A 19,729-nucleotide genomic window follows, 5' to 3' on the forward strand; every position below is an offset into this window, starting at 1 on the left:
CTTAATCGTGCTGCTGGAGAGCGTAGGGATTCTGCTTTGCGACGTTTACGTACGCTTAACCAAAAAACCCAGCACCCAAGCAGCAGCTTCGCGTTTATGTATTTCTGTCCACGCTGTCTTAAATGGCAATTGCAGAGCTCTGTGGCTGCGGGCGTTGCTCTGGGCTCCGGCAGCAGCGTTAGCTGCCTGTGTGAGTAGCGATATATTTTTTCTGACGTCTCCAGCTGTGGGGCTAGTCCTGAACGAGCAGCCCCTCGGCAGCCAGGCATTTGCAACGGAAACCGTGCAAAAAAAAAAAAAAAAAAAAAAAAATCCGCTCCGGAATTTCCATTCCGCGCCCGACGTTTCCCCCCGTGTTCCTCGTGTTCCTCCGCCGTGCGCTGTGCCACCCCCGGGCACCCACTCGCGTTACCCTCCCCGCGCCGCGCCCGCTCCCGCTCCCGGAAGCGGCGGCGAGGGCAGCCCCGGGCCCGCCCGGCGGGGCGGCCGCTCCCTGCGCGGGCACGGGCCGCCGGGAAGGGGAAGGAGGGAGGGAGGGACGGGACGGGGAGGGCGGGGGTGTCTGCGGGCGCGGCAGGTGCTGCGGGGCGGGAGGATGGCGGCGGGGGACGCGGACGAAGTGCGGTACTGCGGGCGGCTCTCCTACCTCTGCCTCAAGCTCACCCTCATCACCTACTCCACCACCTTCTGGGTGAGGGCGGCGGCTGCCCACGCGTGGGCTGCGTGGGGCGGGGGGGCGGCAGGGCTGCCCCAGCCTGAGGCCGTGCAGGCGCGCGGCCGCGCGGGGGCGGGGGTGTGCGTGTGCGTGGGGCGCAGCCGCCCCCTCTCCGTGCGGCGTGGGGTCTGAGCCGCGGGGCGTGTGGTCCCCTACTCGGCTCCCGCGGGGCGCGGGGTCCCTCCTGCCAAGGCACCGGGCTTTTGCAGTGGTTAGTGCGTCTGCTCAGGCGGCGGCTGGCACACCTGGGTCTGTGGGTGTAGCTCCCTGGCCTTCCCTAGGCACTGACAGCCTGGTTTTGGCGGATGGGGACTTGTAGGGGTTGAAAGTTTGGCGGATAAAATCATTTCTGCGTGTATTAAAATGCCGCTTTTCCCTCTAGGGGAGCAGGGTAAATAAAGCCTTTGCCCTACAAAGTCAGCGTATAGGGTAACTCCTTTTCTGAACCTTGGCTAGACGATACTGTGATGCTTTAAAACTTAAAGGCATGTCACGCTTGTGTCCTCAACCGGGTGTAAGATAAAACCCACGTGCTGTCTTCCTGCAAGTGATAAAGTCCCAGCCTTTGGGTGCAGACTGTTACTGCTGACTCCTCAAATGTGGCAAATTCACCCTGACCAGGCACCCCCCAGCTGGAAGGGGCCATCAGGGCTCCCTGTGAGGACCGTGGTTTTAAAAAGTGCTTCTTCAGGCTCTGGGATACTGGGGTGATGCTGCCTGGCTGTGCTGGCTCCAGGCTGTGCTGATGTATGAGATGCTTAGGCAGGGTTTCTTTCTGGCTCTTTCAGTTTAAATGCCGCTTAAGCTCTTGTTTTGCTGGTCTGTGTTTCTGCCTTAGTAGATGCGATATTTACAAGGTGGGAGCGTAAAGCTTTCGGCATGTCGTATGGGAGAAGAGGTTTAGATCCACCAGGTTTGATAGTAGGTGTCTGATTAAAGCTATGATTTAAGGATGAACAAAAATTGCAATGCAAAGTGTTTGGGTGTAATTCGGACTCTTTGGGATCCTGGATGTCTTTTGTCTTTCTTAGCAGACAAACCAACCAAGGAAAACCCTTGGGTTTAGACTCCTGAAGTTTCCTGCGTTACTCCACAGGAGCTATTCCGCAGGTGTGATTTTCAGAAAAGGGAAATTTGTTGTGTTATTTTTCAAACCCTTTTTTTGCAGCGTGTCCTTCATGAAGGACCACGCACGTTGTCTGCTCCGCGTTTTCCATTGGCAGCAAGGGGCCTTGCTGGTGGGATGTAAAAATGAATCTGGTAGCAGAAGAAGGGCCCTTCTGAAATGTTTCTCTGAGTGTCCCTGGAGGACAAAGCCTCTTTCAAGCAGCCTGAGGATTTTATTTACTCTTTGTAGTTGCTCGCTCTGGATTTTCAACGCTCTGCCCCTGTTTATAACCAAGAGCTTCCGTTTGTTGGCTCTGCTGGGAAGATGGTTTCCTCTGGGAGGGAGAGAGGGTGGCAGGCGTGATGGGAGCTGCGGGAAGGGGAGGGATGGGGGCTGATGGCGTTTGCTCTCGGGAAGGCTGGCGCTGGGCAGCGTGTTCCTGGCATTCGGGCCGAACACACGCTGTATTGTGTGAGGTAGGGCGCGTGGGTTTCTCTCTCGAAATTTTCTTTTATTCTAGCTTAGTGAAGCAAATTTCATTAGCCGTAAATATCAGCAGGCTGGTTCTTTTTCAGCTGTGTTAGCCTTACTGACTTTTTTTTTTTTTTAAATTTGTGTAAATGGGAGTAAAGTTTGGCTGTGGAGTACTGGCTTGCTTAAATTTTGGGTGCTTTGTGTTCTTTTGCTGCTTTTTGGGGCTTTGACATATGGGATGCTGAGGCCGTTCGGTTTCCTCCTTGCTGTTGCTGTTCCTTCACTACATTTGCGAGTGATGAACACCTTAAAACCACCGGGATTGCTTAAACCCACCAGGAACTAAATATCAGCCTTATTCAAAAGCAGAAAGGAAATGAAAGCATTGCTGGGAGTGCCGGAGGGGATGTTTGCTGCAGGCCCTGTCGCTGCTCTGTCTTCCCATGTCACCTGGGGCTTTTTTAAAAACTAGTCATCAGTGTAACTTTTTCAGGCATCTGTTTTGCTGAATGAGGCTGTAATGTAATTTTTCTCACCTGGCTGAAACAACATCCAGCATTTTCAACTGAAGGTGCTGTTGTTCAGTAGGCACTTTATTTAAGAATAAGTATTGTAAATACAGGATTAAAACCACTACTTAGAAATAAATGCTTTTCCTTTCTCTTGGGAAAGCAACTTCTGTGCGTGCAAAAGCCCCAGAGAAAGTCCCTGGTATTTGCTGGTAGATACTCATTTAATGTGAGTCAAGGCCAGCTAATTTTTCCTGCGGACACAGCGTGAATTGCCAAACTGGGACCTGTTGTGAAGGATGCAGGATGTAAACAGTACATATATTGGTGGGCTACCTACGTAAAAGTTGCGTTTCCATCCCTGATCACAGGAAGGGAGAGCCCAGTCTCGGAGAAGAGACACGGGTGGGATGATTGCAGAGTTAGCACATGTACTTGGCATAAATAACTGCTGCTATTGGTTTGACCATATTAAAGGTTTAAAAGGATTTTATTAAATGCTTAAAAAAATAGAAGATAATAAAAGCATAAGTCCTGCTTGTAAGGAATGAGGATTTTAATTGTGTACTTAGGTGGGCTTTTTTTCCCCCATAATAGTTTTTTATGCTTCAAAATCTGTATAAAACTTGGAATGCATGCGTGTGCCTACTATATGCTAGGCTGATCCAAGTTTTTGATTTGTTAGCTGATGCTGTTCCCCTGGTGTAGCAGCGGTGCTGCTGAATACATCGTGAAGCCTTCCCGCCTCCCTGCAGCACATGCCCTCTGCTTGCCACAGTTTGCAGAACTGTTATTTTGGGATTGCTCGCGGGAGTTTTACTACAGGGGTATTTTGTAGTCCTCTTCTTGGGGAGCGTCATAATCGTAGTGTCTGGTATCCTGAAGCCTTCCAGAGCAGCAGGCGGCTTGGTGCACTTCTAGAAGAGAGCAGAGGGGTGGTGAGAAGCTCCCCGTTTATCCCCTGGGGGTCACGAGATAGCTTTAATCTTGCAATTGGTCTGGGGATGTGAGATCGGCCACCTTGGTCCTTGGGGCAGTAAAAGCTGTCATGGGTGGGAATTTGGAGGGGGGTGTGTGTAATTTTGGTTTTTTTGGGGGGCCAAGCTGGTTTTGAAAAACGAAAAGGCAGGACTGAAGTTTCTTGTACGCTTAAAATGCTAGAAGTAGTCTTGGAGGGTGCGTGAGCAAAATGCAGATGGAAGGAGATGAAGATACATATGCATATAAATATCTCTATATGTGTCTATATATCTTAAACTCTTAAAGTGGGAATGTGTCTTGTATTTCTACTCACAGGCACCTCTGAATCTTTAAAACTAAAGACCACCTTAAATTGGATGTTTTGATGAGAAAACTATGGTTAAGAAAGACATTTCAGTAAACGTTCTAGTCTTGAAACAACACACTTCTGAAATTCAGATAATCCCTATCAGGGTTTAATGCCTGTGTTTTATGTCCAACGTGGTTTGGTTTTTTAAATTTTATTCTCTAAACAAAGAATCTACCAGGCAAATGTTGAACTTGGTAACAGTGCTTTAGTGTTTGCAGGATAGTCTGTCTTTAAGTTGTATTACCTGCTGCTTTCTGAGCAGGGTAAATGCAGTCCAGACACAAGGTTATCAGGTTTTTAGGTTTCTTTTTATTTTATTTTTTAAAAATAATAATAATACTAGAACTCCTGAATGACATATACATGTACAGTCACCAATTTTATATTTTGTAATTGTTTTGTATGGTTCCGAGACTCTTTCCTTGATTGTTATATCTGTGTTTAAAAATTTCAAACTGATTTGTTTATGTTGTCTTCTGCTTGAAAAGTAATTTATACTTTACTACTCAAATAATTGAATTTTTTAAAGAATAAAGCTAACACTACAAATTGACCATTTAGTAATAAAAAGACCTAATTACAGCTTTACAGTAGAAACATTTAAATGGTAAATTTGGGTACCAGTTATTTGTCCACCATGTTTTCTCTTCTGCCTTCCGTAATCAGTACAATTGCTGAATTTGTCAGAGGGAGAGTTACTCTGAATTTGGTTGTGTAAAATTTTAAGTTGCTTTTTAAATAGCTTCGGTATATTTATTTTTATACGTGAACCCTTCTGAGATTTTTCTTTTTAAAATGACAAATTGGTCGCATTCCTCACATAATGTCCTTTGGGTTTTTTATTCTTACCTGTAGAAAATAAAGAATTTCCAGGAAGTTGTTATTTATTTTAAGATGTCCCATAATTAAAAAAATATTTCAACTGTTGGGCTCACGATCTTGCAACTAAGTATGTTGTGTGTCCGTGTAGACCTTTGTCTGGGATATACCATGTGAGATCAGAAAGCTTCTTAAATATAAGAAACGTGCTCTCCTCGCTGTTGGTGTGCAGGGAGCAAGCTCGGGGTTACTGCTGAAATGTCGGGTCAGAAAAGGGGAATGCTGTTTATCAGATTGCCAAAATGATTGATTTGTATCTGGGCTCTTCCCTGAGGATGTGCCTGGCTGTTGGAGTTGGCAGTAAAGTTTTTCCGCTGCAATTTTCATGATTAAGTGTTGTGGGCTAATTTTTTTTTTTTTTTTTTTTCCAAATTCAGCATAATTCAAAGCAACTTGCAGCACACCGTAGGTTTAATACCAAGTAATTTTGACTTAGCCGTAATTATTTTCACTGAAGTATCGTTACCTTGTTAAATGAAATGCATCACTTCTTGCTTTGCTTGTCAGCTTTATCTGGTAGCGTTCCAGAAAGTGACATAATTTCAAACTTGCAGGTTTTTTTGGGTTTTTCTTTTTTTTTAATCTGGTGCGTTTCCCCCAATGGCAGGAGGAGTGGAGGCATAGGATACACCTGGCCATATTTACTGAGCCTAAATACAATAGGAGTTGATAGGAAGGGTCATATAAGCTGTTGATTGCAGACTGGTTTAGAAATTGTGCTGTGTTAGGGGCGTATATATATATACACACGCACACACAGATAGGGAAGGATGGACAGACCCGCAAAGGAGGGATATTAATGCCATGGCATTTGCTAGTGTATGTAATATATATGATCTCAGATGAGTAATGAATTACATTTCAACCAGTGACATATGTTTCAATTTGTTTAACTTCCAGAATGTTAAAACATTAAATATATTTTTGAAATGAACAAATCTGGTTGGTTTTTTTTCCCTAACTCGGCTTTTTTCTGCGTTAGTCTTTGAGGTTTTGGTTTTTGTTTTTATCCATACTTCTGATTTGCGTGTTTCATTGTTTATAATTAATTCTGAAGTGAGTAGTCACGGGTTCACGTGACTTACAAAAAGTCATCTCTGTGTTTACTGGGAGAAGGAGTAACATCTGTGCTCTTCTCTTTTTCTGCTTCAGGTCATCGGAGCCCTTGTCCTCGCAGTTGGGATTTATGCAGAAGTTGAAAGACAGAAGTACAAAACTCTAGAAAGTGCCTTTCTAGCCCCAGCAATTATTTTAATAATCTTGGGCATTATAATGTTCTTCGTATCTTTTGTGGGTGTACTGGCTTCTTTAAGAGACAATTTATGCCTCCTTCAAGCAGTAAGTGTTGGGGTTTTTTATTCTTCTTTTTTAGAGCTCATTGCTTTTGCTTTTCAGTGTCACCTGAATTAAAACCCATAACTCTGTCTATGTCTGCGTTGAAAAATATTTTAATAAAGTTGCTTTTTTGATTTTAATTAAATCTGAAACTGCTTTATGGCAGTGGTCCCCTGACCACGGTCTGTGGATGTCCCTCCATCAGGGAGCAGCAGTATTTTGTCTTGCCGGTGACAGGACAGGCGGGGGTCAGAGCCCGGCGCTGAGAAAACCAGCTTTCCGATAGTCAAGGGCTTTACGGGAAAACAACCAGGAATGTGAATTATTATCAGCCGGCGTGGATCTTGTGCAAACTCAGCTGTTGACATACCATTTGACGCCAGCCTGGCACCGCAGTGCCTGCTCTTTCTCTGGTCTGGGCGTACCATAGGCACGTACCCTGCTTAGGGGAACTGTGTCGGAGATGGGGAAATAGTGCTGCCTCTTGGGCGAAGGAAAAGGCAAAGTCTGGCTGCAGCTTCCCCCGTCAGTACAGGGGGATTTCCTAAAGCTGTGAACCTGCTTGATGGGAGGTTAAGTGCGGGGATGAGCTGTGGTCTCTGATGGTTCTCCAAACGCTTCTCGTTTCAGCCCGGAGGATGCTGCTAGAGAAAGAAACCCCAGGTCAGGCGGATGTCTGTCAGGCTGGTGGTGACTGGGGTCTGTCTGCCTCTGGCTGGGGAGTGGAGTATAGGGGGGAGATGGTGGAGAGTGTGTGTTCGGACGTTAGCTGTATAGCACCGCAGGGCTTTGAGAGAAGGACCCTAAGGGGGAAATGAAGGGGACGCAGGTTTTCTCTCCGGTGCCTCTGAAAGGGGAAATTTTGGGGACATTCCTGTATAACGCTGTGGTTGCAGATAGAAGTTGCACATACAACTAATTAAAAGTAAAGCGCAAAAACGTGATTTTCACCTTCACGTCAGTTCAATGTAAAGAAATGGTAAATACGTGGTATTTTACCCAGGCCAAAGCAAGAGGTAGCTGTGGATTTTGAAATTAGGCTGGAATTTTACCGAGAGTCTGTCTTTAGGCAGTGGTGGCTTCTTTCACTCTGCGTGTGGTGGTGTGTCCTCGTCTGATGCCAAGGGCGTTTTCTGTTCCTGTTGTGGTAGCAAACCCGGTAGGGTATTTAAACAAAGAAAGTCCCTGATGTCTGCTTCTCAGGCTGATTCCAGATTTAGCAGGAGAAAAGATATCTGTCCGGTGAGTTTGTGACACTGATACCAGGTATTGAGAGCACAGAAATTAAACCAGCTTTCAGGGCAGAACATCAGAGATTATTTTCCGATGAGAGATCCTAAAACTTCTTTCCTGACAAAGTTCACCATTCAGAAGCAGACCTAAATTCACGTGACAGCCATCTTTTATACCTAAACAATCCGGAAAAACATTTCAAGTACTGGCATGTCACAGCTATCTCATGGGGTTGCTATGGATTTCTTCATATTATTCACATTTTGCATGCGCTTTGATAAGTAGTCACAGATGCATGTGTTGTGGTTGTGTGTGTGTGAGCACGTATATATACACACAGATTAATAAATAAATTGAGAGCTAGCAGGTATAATTTTTTTTTTACCACTGAGCATAGTAAGTCCTGTTAGTGCCCATCGTGCAGCCTCTGCGCTCAGCTGGCTCAGTAATGCAGTACTGCTCAGTTCCCTCTTCTGAAGCAAAACGCTAACAGATACCGAGCCCAGAATTTTGCTTTGATTTAACACTGGCAATTTAGTAGAAGGTGGTTTGGATTATCTCAAAGCACTACTTTACCCAAGAAATGAAAGCTAACAGGTAAGTACTGTTTTTGTAGGAAGCATAAGAACATAAAGTTTGGTGCGGTTTGTAGTAGGTCATTAATATGCTTCTCTGGGATGCTGTTATGGAGAGAAGTATCTTGGCACCATAAATGGGTCTATTGGTTTTGAGTCCGTTCAAAGCAGAAAAATAATGTGTTTGCCAATTGGGCAAAACCCAGAATGACTCAAGTGAGGAAAAAAGGCTTTCTTGTGACATGAACTGTTTTATAAGAACAAAACCATAATTTTATATCTTTCTTTAAAATAACATCTCCTATGCAGAAAGCCAAGTATGTTGGCAATTGAATGTTACAGGCTTAAGGACACTAATTGAAAGAGTAATTGGGGTTTGTTCTGTTTAAGGACTCACTTGCAATTGTTTTTCTGCAGTTCATGTACATTCTTGGCATCTGCTTGCTGATTGAGCTGACTGGTGGAGTGGTGGCCCTGACCTTCAGACACCAGGTGAGCCGCTTGCGTTTAGGTTTTGATCACCAGGAACATTACTCACAATCCATGACGTTACAGATATGCTACTGAGCAAATAAAAGGCATTAAAATTGTCACCTGAGCACTAATTGATGGAAGTCTAAAGGCAAGTCCAGACTTTTCAGAGCCTTTCAGGTGTGGGATGGGTGGGATTGGCCACCCATTCTGGAGATGAATTCCAGATTAAAGAGTTTGGAGAAGATCTGGTAACTAAAAATGTGCAACACGGACAAAACGAGTTTCCAGCTTTTCATGTATTACAAAGTGCTTTCTTCTCATTTGCCTTTTGGGTCTCAGATGGCTGATTTAGGAAGTTTCCAGCTGGTTTTGAAGACTTTGTTATTTTTTAGTGGCCAAAATATTTTACCATATATAAGGGACAGCTCTTCCCTGCCCACATCCATAAACAACGTAACTAATTTCTATAGGAGACCCCATCATTTACAAGCATGCTATAATTGTATAATAACCTTAATTTTTCTAAACGGAAAGCAGCAGACTATTTTTTTTGTGTGTTAGAAATGTTTTAAAACATAAATGTGTTCACCATGGCAAGTACTAGATTTCTATGCTTTGATTACCCCCCCCCCCAGTCTGGCAAAACATGAACATTAAAAGGAGAGGCTGAATAATAAGACCTCTTCCCTCCCCACCCCAATCCTACCAATCTGATTTCCACAAAAAGAAGTCATACATGCTATGTTACATATGTTATTAAAAAAAAAAAAAGCTTTAAAAAATATTAAAAAAAAAAATACTGTCATTGTTCTTTTGACGCAGTATTGTGTTCTTTCTGGCTAGTGTTTTCTTCTTACTCCGTGCTCGACTGGAGTTGTGAACTTGACTGGAGAGCAGAGGATGAGTTATCTTCGTTTCTAAGAGCTGTCATTAGCTGCCGCTGGAGCCTTGCGCCTTGGCCCCGCACAAGGATTTATTCTGAATTTTGGTGGGAGCACCAGGCTCATCCAAAGGGAGCAGATCAGCCTGCCCAGTATAGGAGTGTGGGCATCACGGGGTGCAGAGAACTTGGTTGACAGAAAATTAAGTAAATGCCAAAGGTGGTATTTGCTGAGAGGGTGAGGAAGAATTGCTGTTGACTTTCGGACAAAGAAAATGCATTGTTGGGGTTTTTGTGCAGTAAGTGTTTTCCCGACACGTGTATTGGGTGTCTGAGCAGGACAGCTATGCTCATGGACAGGTTTCTTTGCTTGTTGTATGAGGTTAATGGCAAAGTTGGGGTTAGTATGGGGAGGAGAAGGAGTTATTTAATAAAAGCTTAGGGTAATAGCGCTATTTAAATGCTGATTGTTTTGCATGTCTCATTGATTATTTTTTTTTTTTTTTCCCATTTCTTTCTCTGTTTCCTTCTCAAATCTGTTGAGTCTAAGTGAGGTGATACAGCAGTGTGAGGGTAGTTGGTATTTGCTGCTGTTGGTTCTTGGCCAGTTAGGATATTCCTGCAAAATCCCTTCTTCTTTCTAATCATCGATGTGATAATAATTTTTGTTCTGTTTTGGTTTTTAGTGCTGCAGTTTGTAATACTGAGAAAATGAGTAGGCGTATTTCAGGTTTCTTTCTGACCTGCAAGGATTTAGCTTTGATCATTTTAGCAGCTGGGTTGAAAGGAAAGTTGTTACATTCTGGTTATGTTTAGTCTCAATTTTAGCTATGGTATGATGTTGGGTGTTGAAAACTAAATACTCTCCCCCCCCATCTTCTGAACTTTAAAAGCATTTTGTTGATTTAATTTCTAATATGCCAAGCTGAGGAGATACTGTTTCATATCTGGCACCGCTCCACTGCCGTATTTCTCAAAACCATGACTGTAAAACATATAGATATGAGATCTTTTCCACTTTTTTCCGCTTAAGGTGGAATAAAGCTCATTATCTGGCAATTATGGATTCCTTGGAAAATAAAATGGTGGAAATAAAATTAATGGAAAATGAAATTCCTGGAAGACAGTGAGCAGGGAGACGGTCAGCTCTTCTCGCCCACGAGTGGTGCAGGCCACAGTGCCAAAACCCACCACCCAAATCTGCCCTTCTGTCACCCGAAAGATGCCGGGGATCCCCAGTGCCCAGTGGGAGGGATCCTGCCTTCCCATTCTCAGCCTGGGGGACAATGGGACCATCTCTGGGAGATGCTTGGAGAGTCTCAGAGAAGCAGCACCTTGCTGGAGAGGCGTCGCGCCGTTAGCACTTCTCGGCACAAAACCGGCAGCGAGGCCGCTTCCTTAAAAGAGAATGGATGGTCAGTCCCTGCAGGACTGCGCTATGATTGATTTTTAACTGGTATTTGTTTTTTTCTTTAAAAAAGGAAAAGAAAGCCTTTCCTCTTGTGCTCATCAACTACAGTTGTCACTTTAACCAATTCTTTTAATTTTGTTTCAGCGTGTGTAACCCATGAATCTTGTTTTACTTTTGCCTTCTAGACAATCAACTTTTTGAATGATAATATAAGAAGAGGAATTGAGAATTACTACGATGATTTAGACTTCAAGAACATCATGGATTCTGTTCAAAAGCGGGTTTGTTTTGGTTTGGTTTTTTTCCCTGGGACTATTTCAGTACCGAGGTGTGGTAGGTCCTCGGCAACAGCTTTGAGTTTTTCCAGTGATGTGATAATCAAATTCTTGTTAACGAGTGGGATGAGATCTCATGCGTCATCTGTTACGGCGTCACTGCGGGCTGGGCTCCTCCAGCATCCCAGCTGGCATTTGAAGCCCCCTAAATCACTGCAAGAAGCAGGGGCAAAATGCAGCTTTTGCCTTGGTAGGCGTGATTCAGATGCTCAAGGCCAGATCCTGCAAACATTTAGGCTTACACGAGCCCCTCAGCCGGATTCAGACAAATTCAGCCTAAATTCTCCCCAAGTTCTTATGCTAAGCGTTTCTGCTGGCTGGTCCAAGACATTCAAAAGCATCTCGTTAACAGGAGGCACCGAATAAAGAGAAATTAGGTGGCAATTAGGCTGTTGGAACCTGGGCCGTTGTATTTTCACTCGAGGGCACGTACCAAGCTCTTCAACAAGGTGGCTATTCGAAGGAAATGCCCGTGGAAGCGTATATACCTGTAATTAAAATTCAGAAATTGTGTTGAGCCCAGCTGAGCATTACTTAATGGCATGTGTAGTTGACTCACAGCCTTTTTTTTTTTTTTTTTTTTAAGGCTGGTGTGTTGAAATGTTAATTGGATTATTGAAGAGTTCTGCCATGCAGTTCAGAGACTATAGAAGAAGCAGAAAATGTTGAGAAATGTGATGTCAGAGCCCATGTGATGTCCGTGACCATGCCAAATAACGATTAAAAAAAAAAAAAGTTAACTTAGGAAGCGATATGTATATTTTATGACATCGTTATGGAGATGGCAGCCTGCTTTGAAAAACAGAGTTAGCATGGAAAGTCTGTCAAAAGTCAACCATCCTGAGGAAATTTTGTCATTAGACTTCATAATGCTTTAAAGTTTCCGTGCACTGCCCAAATTATGTGTATGTACAGCAAATGTGCATTTTAGTGATTAAATAACTGCTCCTTTTCCCTTCATTTAAAATATAAAGTGAATATTTGTATTAAGTCAGTGTAAACTTACAGTATTTGTTTGCCAGATCTCAGTTCTTCTAAATTACACCCAAAATGTTTTGGTGAGATTATTTTTTTATGCCTTATAGCAACACTTTTGTCTTTTAGACTCATTTAGAAATGTAGTCAAAATCCTTAAATAATTGAAAGAGTACATTACAGCTTAAGGTGGAGTGAATGTAAAAACATTGCTTAATGATGTCCAGACCTGAAAAAATAGTTTTTCAACTCAGAAAAGTTGGGAGGTGGAACTTAGCAGTAAGTACTTTGCTCTGGCACCTTGAGCAATAGCGCAACGAGTGACAGAGAAACGCTGCCTATATCTTTAATTCTTTTCAGTTGTATCTATTGTGTACATTCCTATATGCCTCGCTGATAAAATGACAGAATCGCTGGGTAGCTCAGTGCTCATAAAATTGTTTTAGTATTACTTTTGTTTTCTAGTTATTAGAAGAGTTTCTGTTAAGATACGAATTTTTTTTTTCCTCTGCCTTTTGTGTCATTTTTTCCAGTTTAAGTGCTGCGGTGGGGAGGATTATAAAGATTGGTCACAAAACGTGTACCACAGCTGCGCAGCGCCGGGACCGCTGGCCTGCGGGGTGCCCTACACTTGCTGCATCGCAAACAAGGTAAGTCCAAGTCCCAGCTTCTCGGCGTTGCTGCTCTCTGCCAGGTCGCCGGCGTTTGCTTAGAAAGGTACCTTACTTTAGAAAGTCTGGGGGAAGAAGCAAGGGAAAATGGGTCCCTCCGGAAAATGGGAGCTACGGATCCGTGGGTCTTGACAGCTTGAAAAGGAAAAAATAATCAATTAGAAGTGTTGGCTCTGGTCCGTGTTACTGTCCCGCTATGCAGTCCTAGAAACGCAGAAGGGATCTTGGGAGCTCCTCTAACCTCGTGGCTCGCTTGGACCAGGGCTGCTTAAAATTAAATTTTGCTGGTGTTTTCCCTAGGGTTTGCTGCTCCAGCTTTGCCAGGAAGCCTGGGCCCCGATTGCTTCTGTGGGTGGGGCTTGCAGTGATGCGCACCAGCTGCTGCATGAATTAAAAACAAAAAAGAACGACCCCGTCATCCAGAAAAAGCCAGAAATGTGGGCAAATGACCTCAGGGTCAGTGCATCCTTCTGGTTGCAGGTCTAGACTGGAGCTGCTGCTCTACCCTAACCCATCCTTGAAAACTGCCCGCCTTGTAAAATCCTCCCTGGAAGGACACCCTGTCAGCTGGAGTCTGGGCCAGTTTCTCAGTCTACGATGAACTGGTATTAACTGGTGCTGGCAGTACTAGGAGCAGGTGTTAAGTTCCTTATAAATGGACCTTGTGTTTTATATAAATTTTAGCAGTTTTAATTAATTGCTGTCCATTTGAGGGATGGATGTAATGCTGAATTTGATAAAGAACTATTCCTCAACTTAAAACCAGTATGGGAAATCCCTGCCTCACTGGGTTTTGGTCTTTGGTCTGGACACGAGACAGAGAAATTGAGTATGTGTAAGAGCAGACGCAGTAGAGCTCATGATGGATAGCCTACTTGTGCCTGTTATGTGCTGCCCTTTCAAAGTCTGCCTTAAGGATGGGTGTTTAATTAAAAAAAAAAAAAGGAAAAAAGCGCAATAATTGTGTTAGTAATCCTGCTGGGTGTTGCTGAGAAATGTGTATAATATGAAGGTGTTTATTACGTATGCTTACACATTTTTTGTGTATGAGAAGGAGTCTGTTTAAAGCTGCGCTGAGCTTTGATTTATTCTCAGAAACCAAAGCTAAACAGTTATGTTTTAAGTCTTACGTGTTTGAGAATAAGAAAGTCGTATATATGAAAATAATATGTGCTGATCCACAGCAGCACAGAGCAGAAGAGCTCAGGATTTTGCCCTCAGTTGATGGCAAAGGAAGATAAAGCTGGCTAGTAAAGAGCGATCTGGCTTTTTATGGGTCATTCAAAATACTGCTTGTTTTTCTGTATCTGTCATTTCTCTGTTGAAGTCTTGCTTTAAAAGGTTAGTCCATGTGTGTGGAAATACAGCAGTACTGTGAAGGTGAAGCGCTGCAATAACCAGCGACTAATAATGCTAGGTGCCTTTTCAGCCGTGGCACAAATAATCAGACACGTTGAGGATTTCAAATGCAACCTGTCAGGCAGGAAAGCACTAAAATAAGAACTTCTCCGAGGAAAACAGGGAGTATATTCTCCATATGCTTCATTGGCAGCTGGGGAGGTGGGGATGAGGCTACTTGCAGCCTAAAGGTAGCCTGCAAAGCTAAGCTGTGTTAAGCTCATTGAAGTTAATTGAAAGGTGGGGAGAAGCCCCGAAATAACAAGCAAACTTCTTATTTAAGGGTAGGCTGTTCAGCAAGATGCTGCGGTACATTAGGGCTGGTGGCTTTGCTGCCCCGGGATGCCATCCGTGTGCCTTGTGAAGTCCAAGCAGTGCGGATGCGTATTGGGCAGGATGACACTAACGCTGGCCACTATGGCCGGCTGCCTTGAGGAAAAAAAACCACAACCAGAAGACGCATAAATCTTCTATGTTTGACAAATGTTTCCAAATACAGGCTGGTTTCTGTCCTGGAAAACTACAGATATGGTTTGTGATTACTCATTCACTTTGTAGTCATGGAAAACTCCTGTTAATGTCGGAGGTCAGATTCTGATCCTCTTAAAAAGCCCTGGGCTAAGGCAAGCCAGGCTTATACTGGGGGGGTTCTGAAGGGACTATTTTCAAGTCACAGCATTTATTAAAGACTTACACTAGTGTAGCAGGTAAAAATTAGTCCCCAAATGCCTATAAAGCTCTGTTTCTAATGCATTTATCTCCGTTGTGTACATTTTCTTGTGCTGTGATCTCGTGTTAGCAAATGCTGTGTTTAAAATTAAACAATGTGACTGTGTTCTTGTTGTCCGATGCCTAGTATTGCAAACCTTAACTTCCAAGAGTATTTTTTACCTGTGGGTGACGGATGGGCACTCCTCACGTTTTCGCAACAGACCTGTGAAATAGAGCCTTTATTTTAGGAAGGCGCTGAACCTTTTTTGTCAGACAGTTGCGTGTTCAAGGTGAGAGCCTGGCTTTCTGGGATCTTAAAAAACTTGACCCTAGCTGGTGTTTCTGCCATTTTGTAACATCCAGCTTCCTTCCATCTTTTGTAAACGTCCCTCTTCCTTCTTGGGGAGGTGACCTGGGAACCCCAGCCTACCGCTCAGAGGCCACCGACATTTAGAAATCTCATCTCTACATCTTGTCTTAATTTTGAGGGAGGGCATATCAATACAGTAGAGTTTGCTTTGCCTTATTTCCTTCATTTGTGTATTATCGTTTTCCTCCGTGTCTTTGGCTTTGCATGTTGCTTCCTTTGATGCCAGCGGGCTTTACGTTGGTTGATTTGTAAGTGAAGGACAGTATTTTCATGTTAGCTTTGCCAGGCCAGGTAGAGCTTCAGGACACAGGCAAAATATGAAATGACTACAGAAAATGTGTTAGTAATCTGTGATGAATGCAAGCACTCAGTCTTTTTTTTAAATACATGAATTTTATATTAATATATATAATGATATATAAAAATATATTATAATAAATTTGGTCTGGTAAAATGTTCATGTAAGCATTCATAGTATTGGATGTTATTTGGGGTTTAGATATTTCTGAGCTTAAATTTGTCATTGTGATGCATGATGGCCGCATTAACCCCTGGTTTTCGTAATGAGATATGTTAAGTTATTAAGGCCTTAAAAGTAAAACCAGCTGTTTGTTCTATGGCAGCAGCTGTGGCTTGCAGCTCTGTCATAGCTAGCTGTGGTTTCTGACGCCACACTGGTTTTGCTGAATAGATACGGTTCAAATGTCTTGTGTCGTGACACACTGGCAATCCTGATTTCTCTAAAATCATGTAGAGCTCTATCTAAATCTGACCCTGGGACTGCTGGAAGAAACCATTGTTGGACTGGGAAGTAACCCTGTTGTTGCTTTTATATGAGCTGGGTGAACACAAGAAGAGTAAAAATAATTTTTTCGTGATTTTTGTTTTCTGCTACAGTTTATATTTGTTGTTCTCTTTTCAGACAGACATTATCAACACTATGTGCGGATACAAAACCATTGACAAAGAGGTAATGTAACCAGTGTCCACCCTGTCGTGGCAAAGGGTGGTACTTCTCTGCATTTGTTTTATCAGTTATAAAATTGTCTGCTGCGTACTTAAATCTACCAGACAGTTAAGTCAGCAATTAAAATTATTTTATCTGAATAAAATAATATAGTAAAAAACCTAAAAAAAACATAAAAAACCCATATAGTAAAAAAACTAACCTTGTTTGATTGTGGTATCTTCCCTACTTTGCATCTTCCATGATTCCTTGTTTGATGTGCGTGAAGCACGTCTTCCCAAAGCTCATCCCCCTTACGCTAATTGCACAATTACTGCAAAGAAAACTGCTTTCATACTTTTAAGTAGTGACTTGAGTTGGGGAAAGCTTTTAATACTTAAAAGCCAAAGTTTGTCACAGGGTAAAATTAGTTTCAGTAAAGCCAACTTAGCTGTTTCTAAGTATTCTGTACCCCAGTAGTGGGTGTTTTGGTTTTAAGCCCGTAATAGTTATTCCTGGAAGAGGAGTGGGACTTCCCAGGCTGTGTTGGCAGCCCTCTCCTCCCTCCAGAAGTGGGATGAGGCCTCCTCCTTCTTCCGTCTTCCCTCTTGGGAATAGCCCCAGTGACTCCAGAGTAGAGACTGCCGGCTCAAGGCACTAATTGCAGAGTGATTAAGAAGGGAAATCAGTAATTGGATCTGCCCCGAGTTCTCCACTCCTAGCTTTGGAGTGCTGGTGCAGGGGGGTGGTCTGAAAAAGCACCTCTCCCCAGCTCATTTGCGGCACTTGGTGCACAATGCCAGCTTCACTTGTTGGTTTTTGGGATTACCGGTTATCTTTACATATGACCTGTCCTCATTTAGATTCATTGATTTATGGCTTAATCACCTAAACGCTCCAGCCTGGCTCTAATGCCCAAAGCACTTAAGCATATGCTTAACTTTACCCCATTCATCTGCTTAGGACCCTTTGCAGCCTCAAGTGCTTTCTATATTATGGGTTGGGGTCATGGTGCAGCGCAGCTTGCAGGACTGAATCTGAAATCCTCTTGTTCCTGCCCTTTTTAGAGTCTATTGCAAAGCACTTGGTCCACAATTTATATTTTTCTACAGCTGTACTTTCAACTTGGAAGCAGAGATAAAAGCTAAGGAGAGTCTTCTCTACTTTCCAAGTGGTCTAAAATGAGAATCGGATGCATTTCATGTAGAAAAGTAGTTGCAAACAAAGAATAAAAAAAATAAAATGAAATAAAATAAATTGTTCAGGTGTAGAACAACCAAAAAAACAAGTGGAAGAATTAATCATGAGGTCTGTGTCAAATTCAGTGGGTTTAAAGAGATGGGAAGGAGGACCAGATTTGTCTCCCTGCACTTTGAATTGTCTTGTGTTACTGTATCATACGCCAGTGCAACTGCCTGTTTGAATGTCTGCTCTGTTATTTTGCAGCGCTTCAGTGTTCAGCATGTTATATATGTCCGTGGATGCACGAGTGCAGTGCTTAATTGGTTTTTGGACAACTACAGCATCATGGCCGGCGTGCTGCTCGGCATATTGCTACCCCAGGTAAGAAGGGGCCAGTGTGTTACCCGTTAAAGGGAGTATCTGATTTGTTGCTACGGTGTGCAATATCCCATTTGACTATATTTAATTATCATTTTTAACTTAAATTTAATGTAACTGATAAGCTGAGGTGGGATTCTGGTAATTTAGTAGCATTACTGTGTTATATCGCAGGGTTTGGTCGGTTAATTTGATTTGCTCGGGGTTTTTTGAGTCCTCTCCTCCCCCTAGCTGCTTCCGCTAAGACTTTCTAATGCTCCAAGGCACAGGGGTGGTAATTAACTGTATTAACTCTTCACAAAAATGATCCATTTATACCCCTATATGCAAAGAAGAATAACAATGTGAGATCCTCTCTGTATATATGCTGCATACCTGCCCATATATCTGACGGATATATATATATAATTTGTAAAAACTGCCGCAAGAAGCGTTAGATAAGCAGTATTTGATCTCTGACTAGAGATGCCCCTTCCTTTTGCAGTTCCTGGGAGTGTTGTTATCCTTGCTTTACATAACTCGGGTGGAAGATATCATCACTGAGCACAAGCTGAGCGAAAGACTGTTTGAAGAAGCGCGGCAGAGGTCTGCCCCCGAGTTTGCTGGAGCCGGCTGCTGCATGTGTTACCCGGGGTGACTTTGGAAAGCTCAAATATAACTATAACTATATTTGAGGCTTCCAAAAAAAAGCAAATCTACCTGTTCCGGTTTGTGCTGGCTTCTGTAGCTATTGTAGACTGTGGGTGTAGTGAATCAGCCAGCAGACTGGCAGCGGGTCGGCAGCATGCCGATACCGCCCTAGCCTCGTCACTCTTGGTATGTCTGCAACCAAAGACGTACCAGAAGGGCTCCGTGCCTCCGATGATGCTGCTGCGGTATCGTGATGCTGCTGGAAGGCGGGATTGTTGATAAATAAATCTTTTTTTAATGATTACTGAGTGATATGCAGCCAGGAAAACTATTCTGGGAAGATTTGAAGGTAGATTTCTAGGAAGAGACTTTGCATCTTGGGATGTGGTATTTAAATGTTTGTCTTTTCCAACTTCATTTTCTTACTCCTTCCAAAAAAGATTTCTTACTGACCTACGTGGTGAATATTAAAGATGTGTTTAATAATTTTTTTATGCTAATCTCAGTCAATCTACTGACAATAATGGATGTGGTGCTGAACACTTCCATTGCTCAGTCTTTTGTGCCTTTTAATAATGGGGCAGATGCCAATGTCGAATCAATCAGGTAATGCTTGATATATTTTTAATGCAGTTTATTACTGTCTGGCTTTTGTATAAACTTACAGGAAGTTTGAGTCTTGTATGTACTGTATTTTTCCCTTTTAGTAAATTAACTAGGTGATTTATTATTTTCTTTTTTTTGGAGTTCTGTATATTGAGATGTTTCTAAATTTTATTCTTGTCAAAATAAAAAAAAACCCAACTTTTTTAAAAAAGCACAAAGATTTTGTTTAAAATGCTTTGTATTTTCTTATCTAAATTAAGCCTGTCCATCGGATGCTGAGTCAAAAGGCAGAAATACCTTGAGCTGTGATTCTGGCTTGGGCTTGTGATTCTTGCCTGGGGTTTTGGAGAGAGTCACTGAAGGTCTGTGCCTCGCTTTCTTCTCTTAGTGACTGCTTGGGAAGTCACTGAGAGCTCGGGGGGGGGGTTTGTTGCTGTGTCCTGAGCATTTCTCTGCAGTCTTTCCAACTCCAGCCAGGCTTGCAGCTGAAACGCACAACCTAATTACTGTGATTCTTCAAATAAACAAATTTAGGATGAGAGTAAAGTGGGTTTGGTTTATATCCTGTCTTTGTGAATCTCTTCTTTTCTGACACTCCACTAAG

General features: G+C 43.0%; 1 protein-coding gene across 1 annotated transcript; it reads left to right on the forward strand.

Moving 5' to 3' along the window:
• The first annotated feature begins 595 nt into the window (after positions 1 to 595).
• Positions 596 to 19,274, forward strand: TSPAN15 (tetraspanin 15). The gene is made up of 8 exons (XM_075504139.1): positions 596 to 691; positions 6,168 to 6,353; positions 8,576 to 8,650; positions 11,109 to 11,204; positions 12,767 to 12,883; positions 16,306 to 16,353; positions 17,776 to 17,892; positions 18,374 to 19,274. The coding sequence occupies exons 1-8, from the start codon at positions 596 to 598 to the stop codon at positions 18,524 to 18,526; spliced, it is 888 nt and encodes a 295-aa protein (XP_075360254.1). The 3' UTR covers positions 18,527 to 19,274.
• The last annotated feature ends 455 nt before the right edge of the window (positions 19,275 to 19,729 follow it).

This window comes from Mycteria americana, chromosome 6 (assembly GCF_035582795.1).
Source record: "Mycteria americana isolate JAX WOST 10 ecotype Jacksonville Zoo and Gardens chromosome 6, USCA_MyAme_1.0, whole genome shotgun sequence".
Lineage (NCBI taxonomy): Eukaryota > Metazoa > Chordata > Aves > Ciconiiformes > Ciconiidae > Mycteria > Mycteria americana.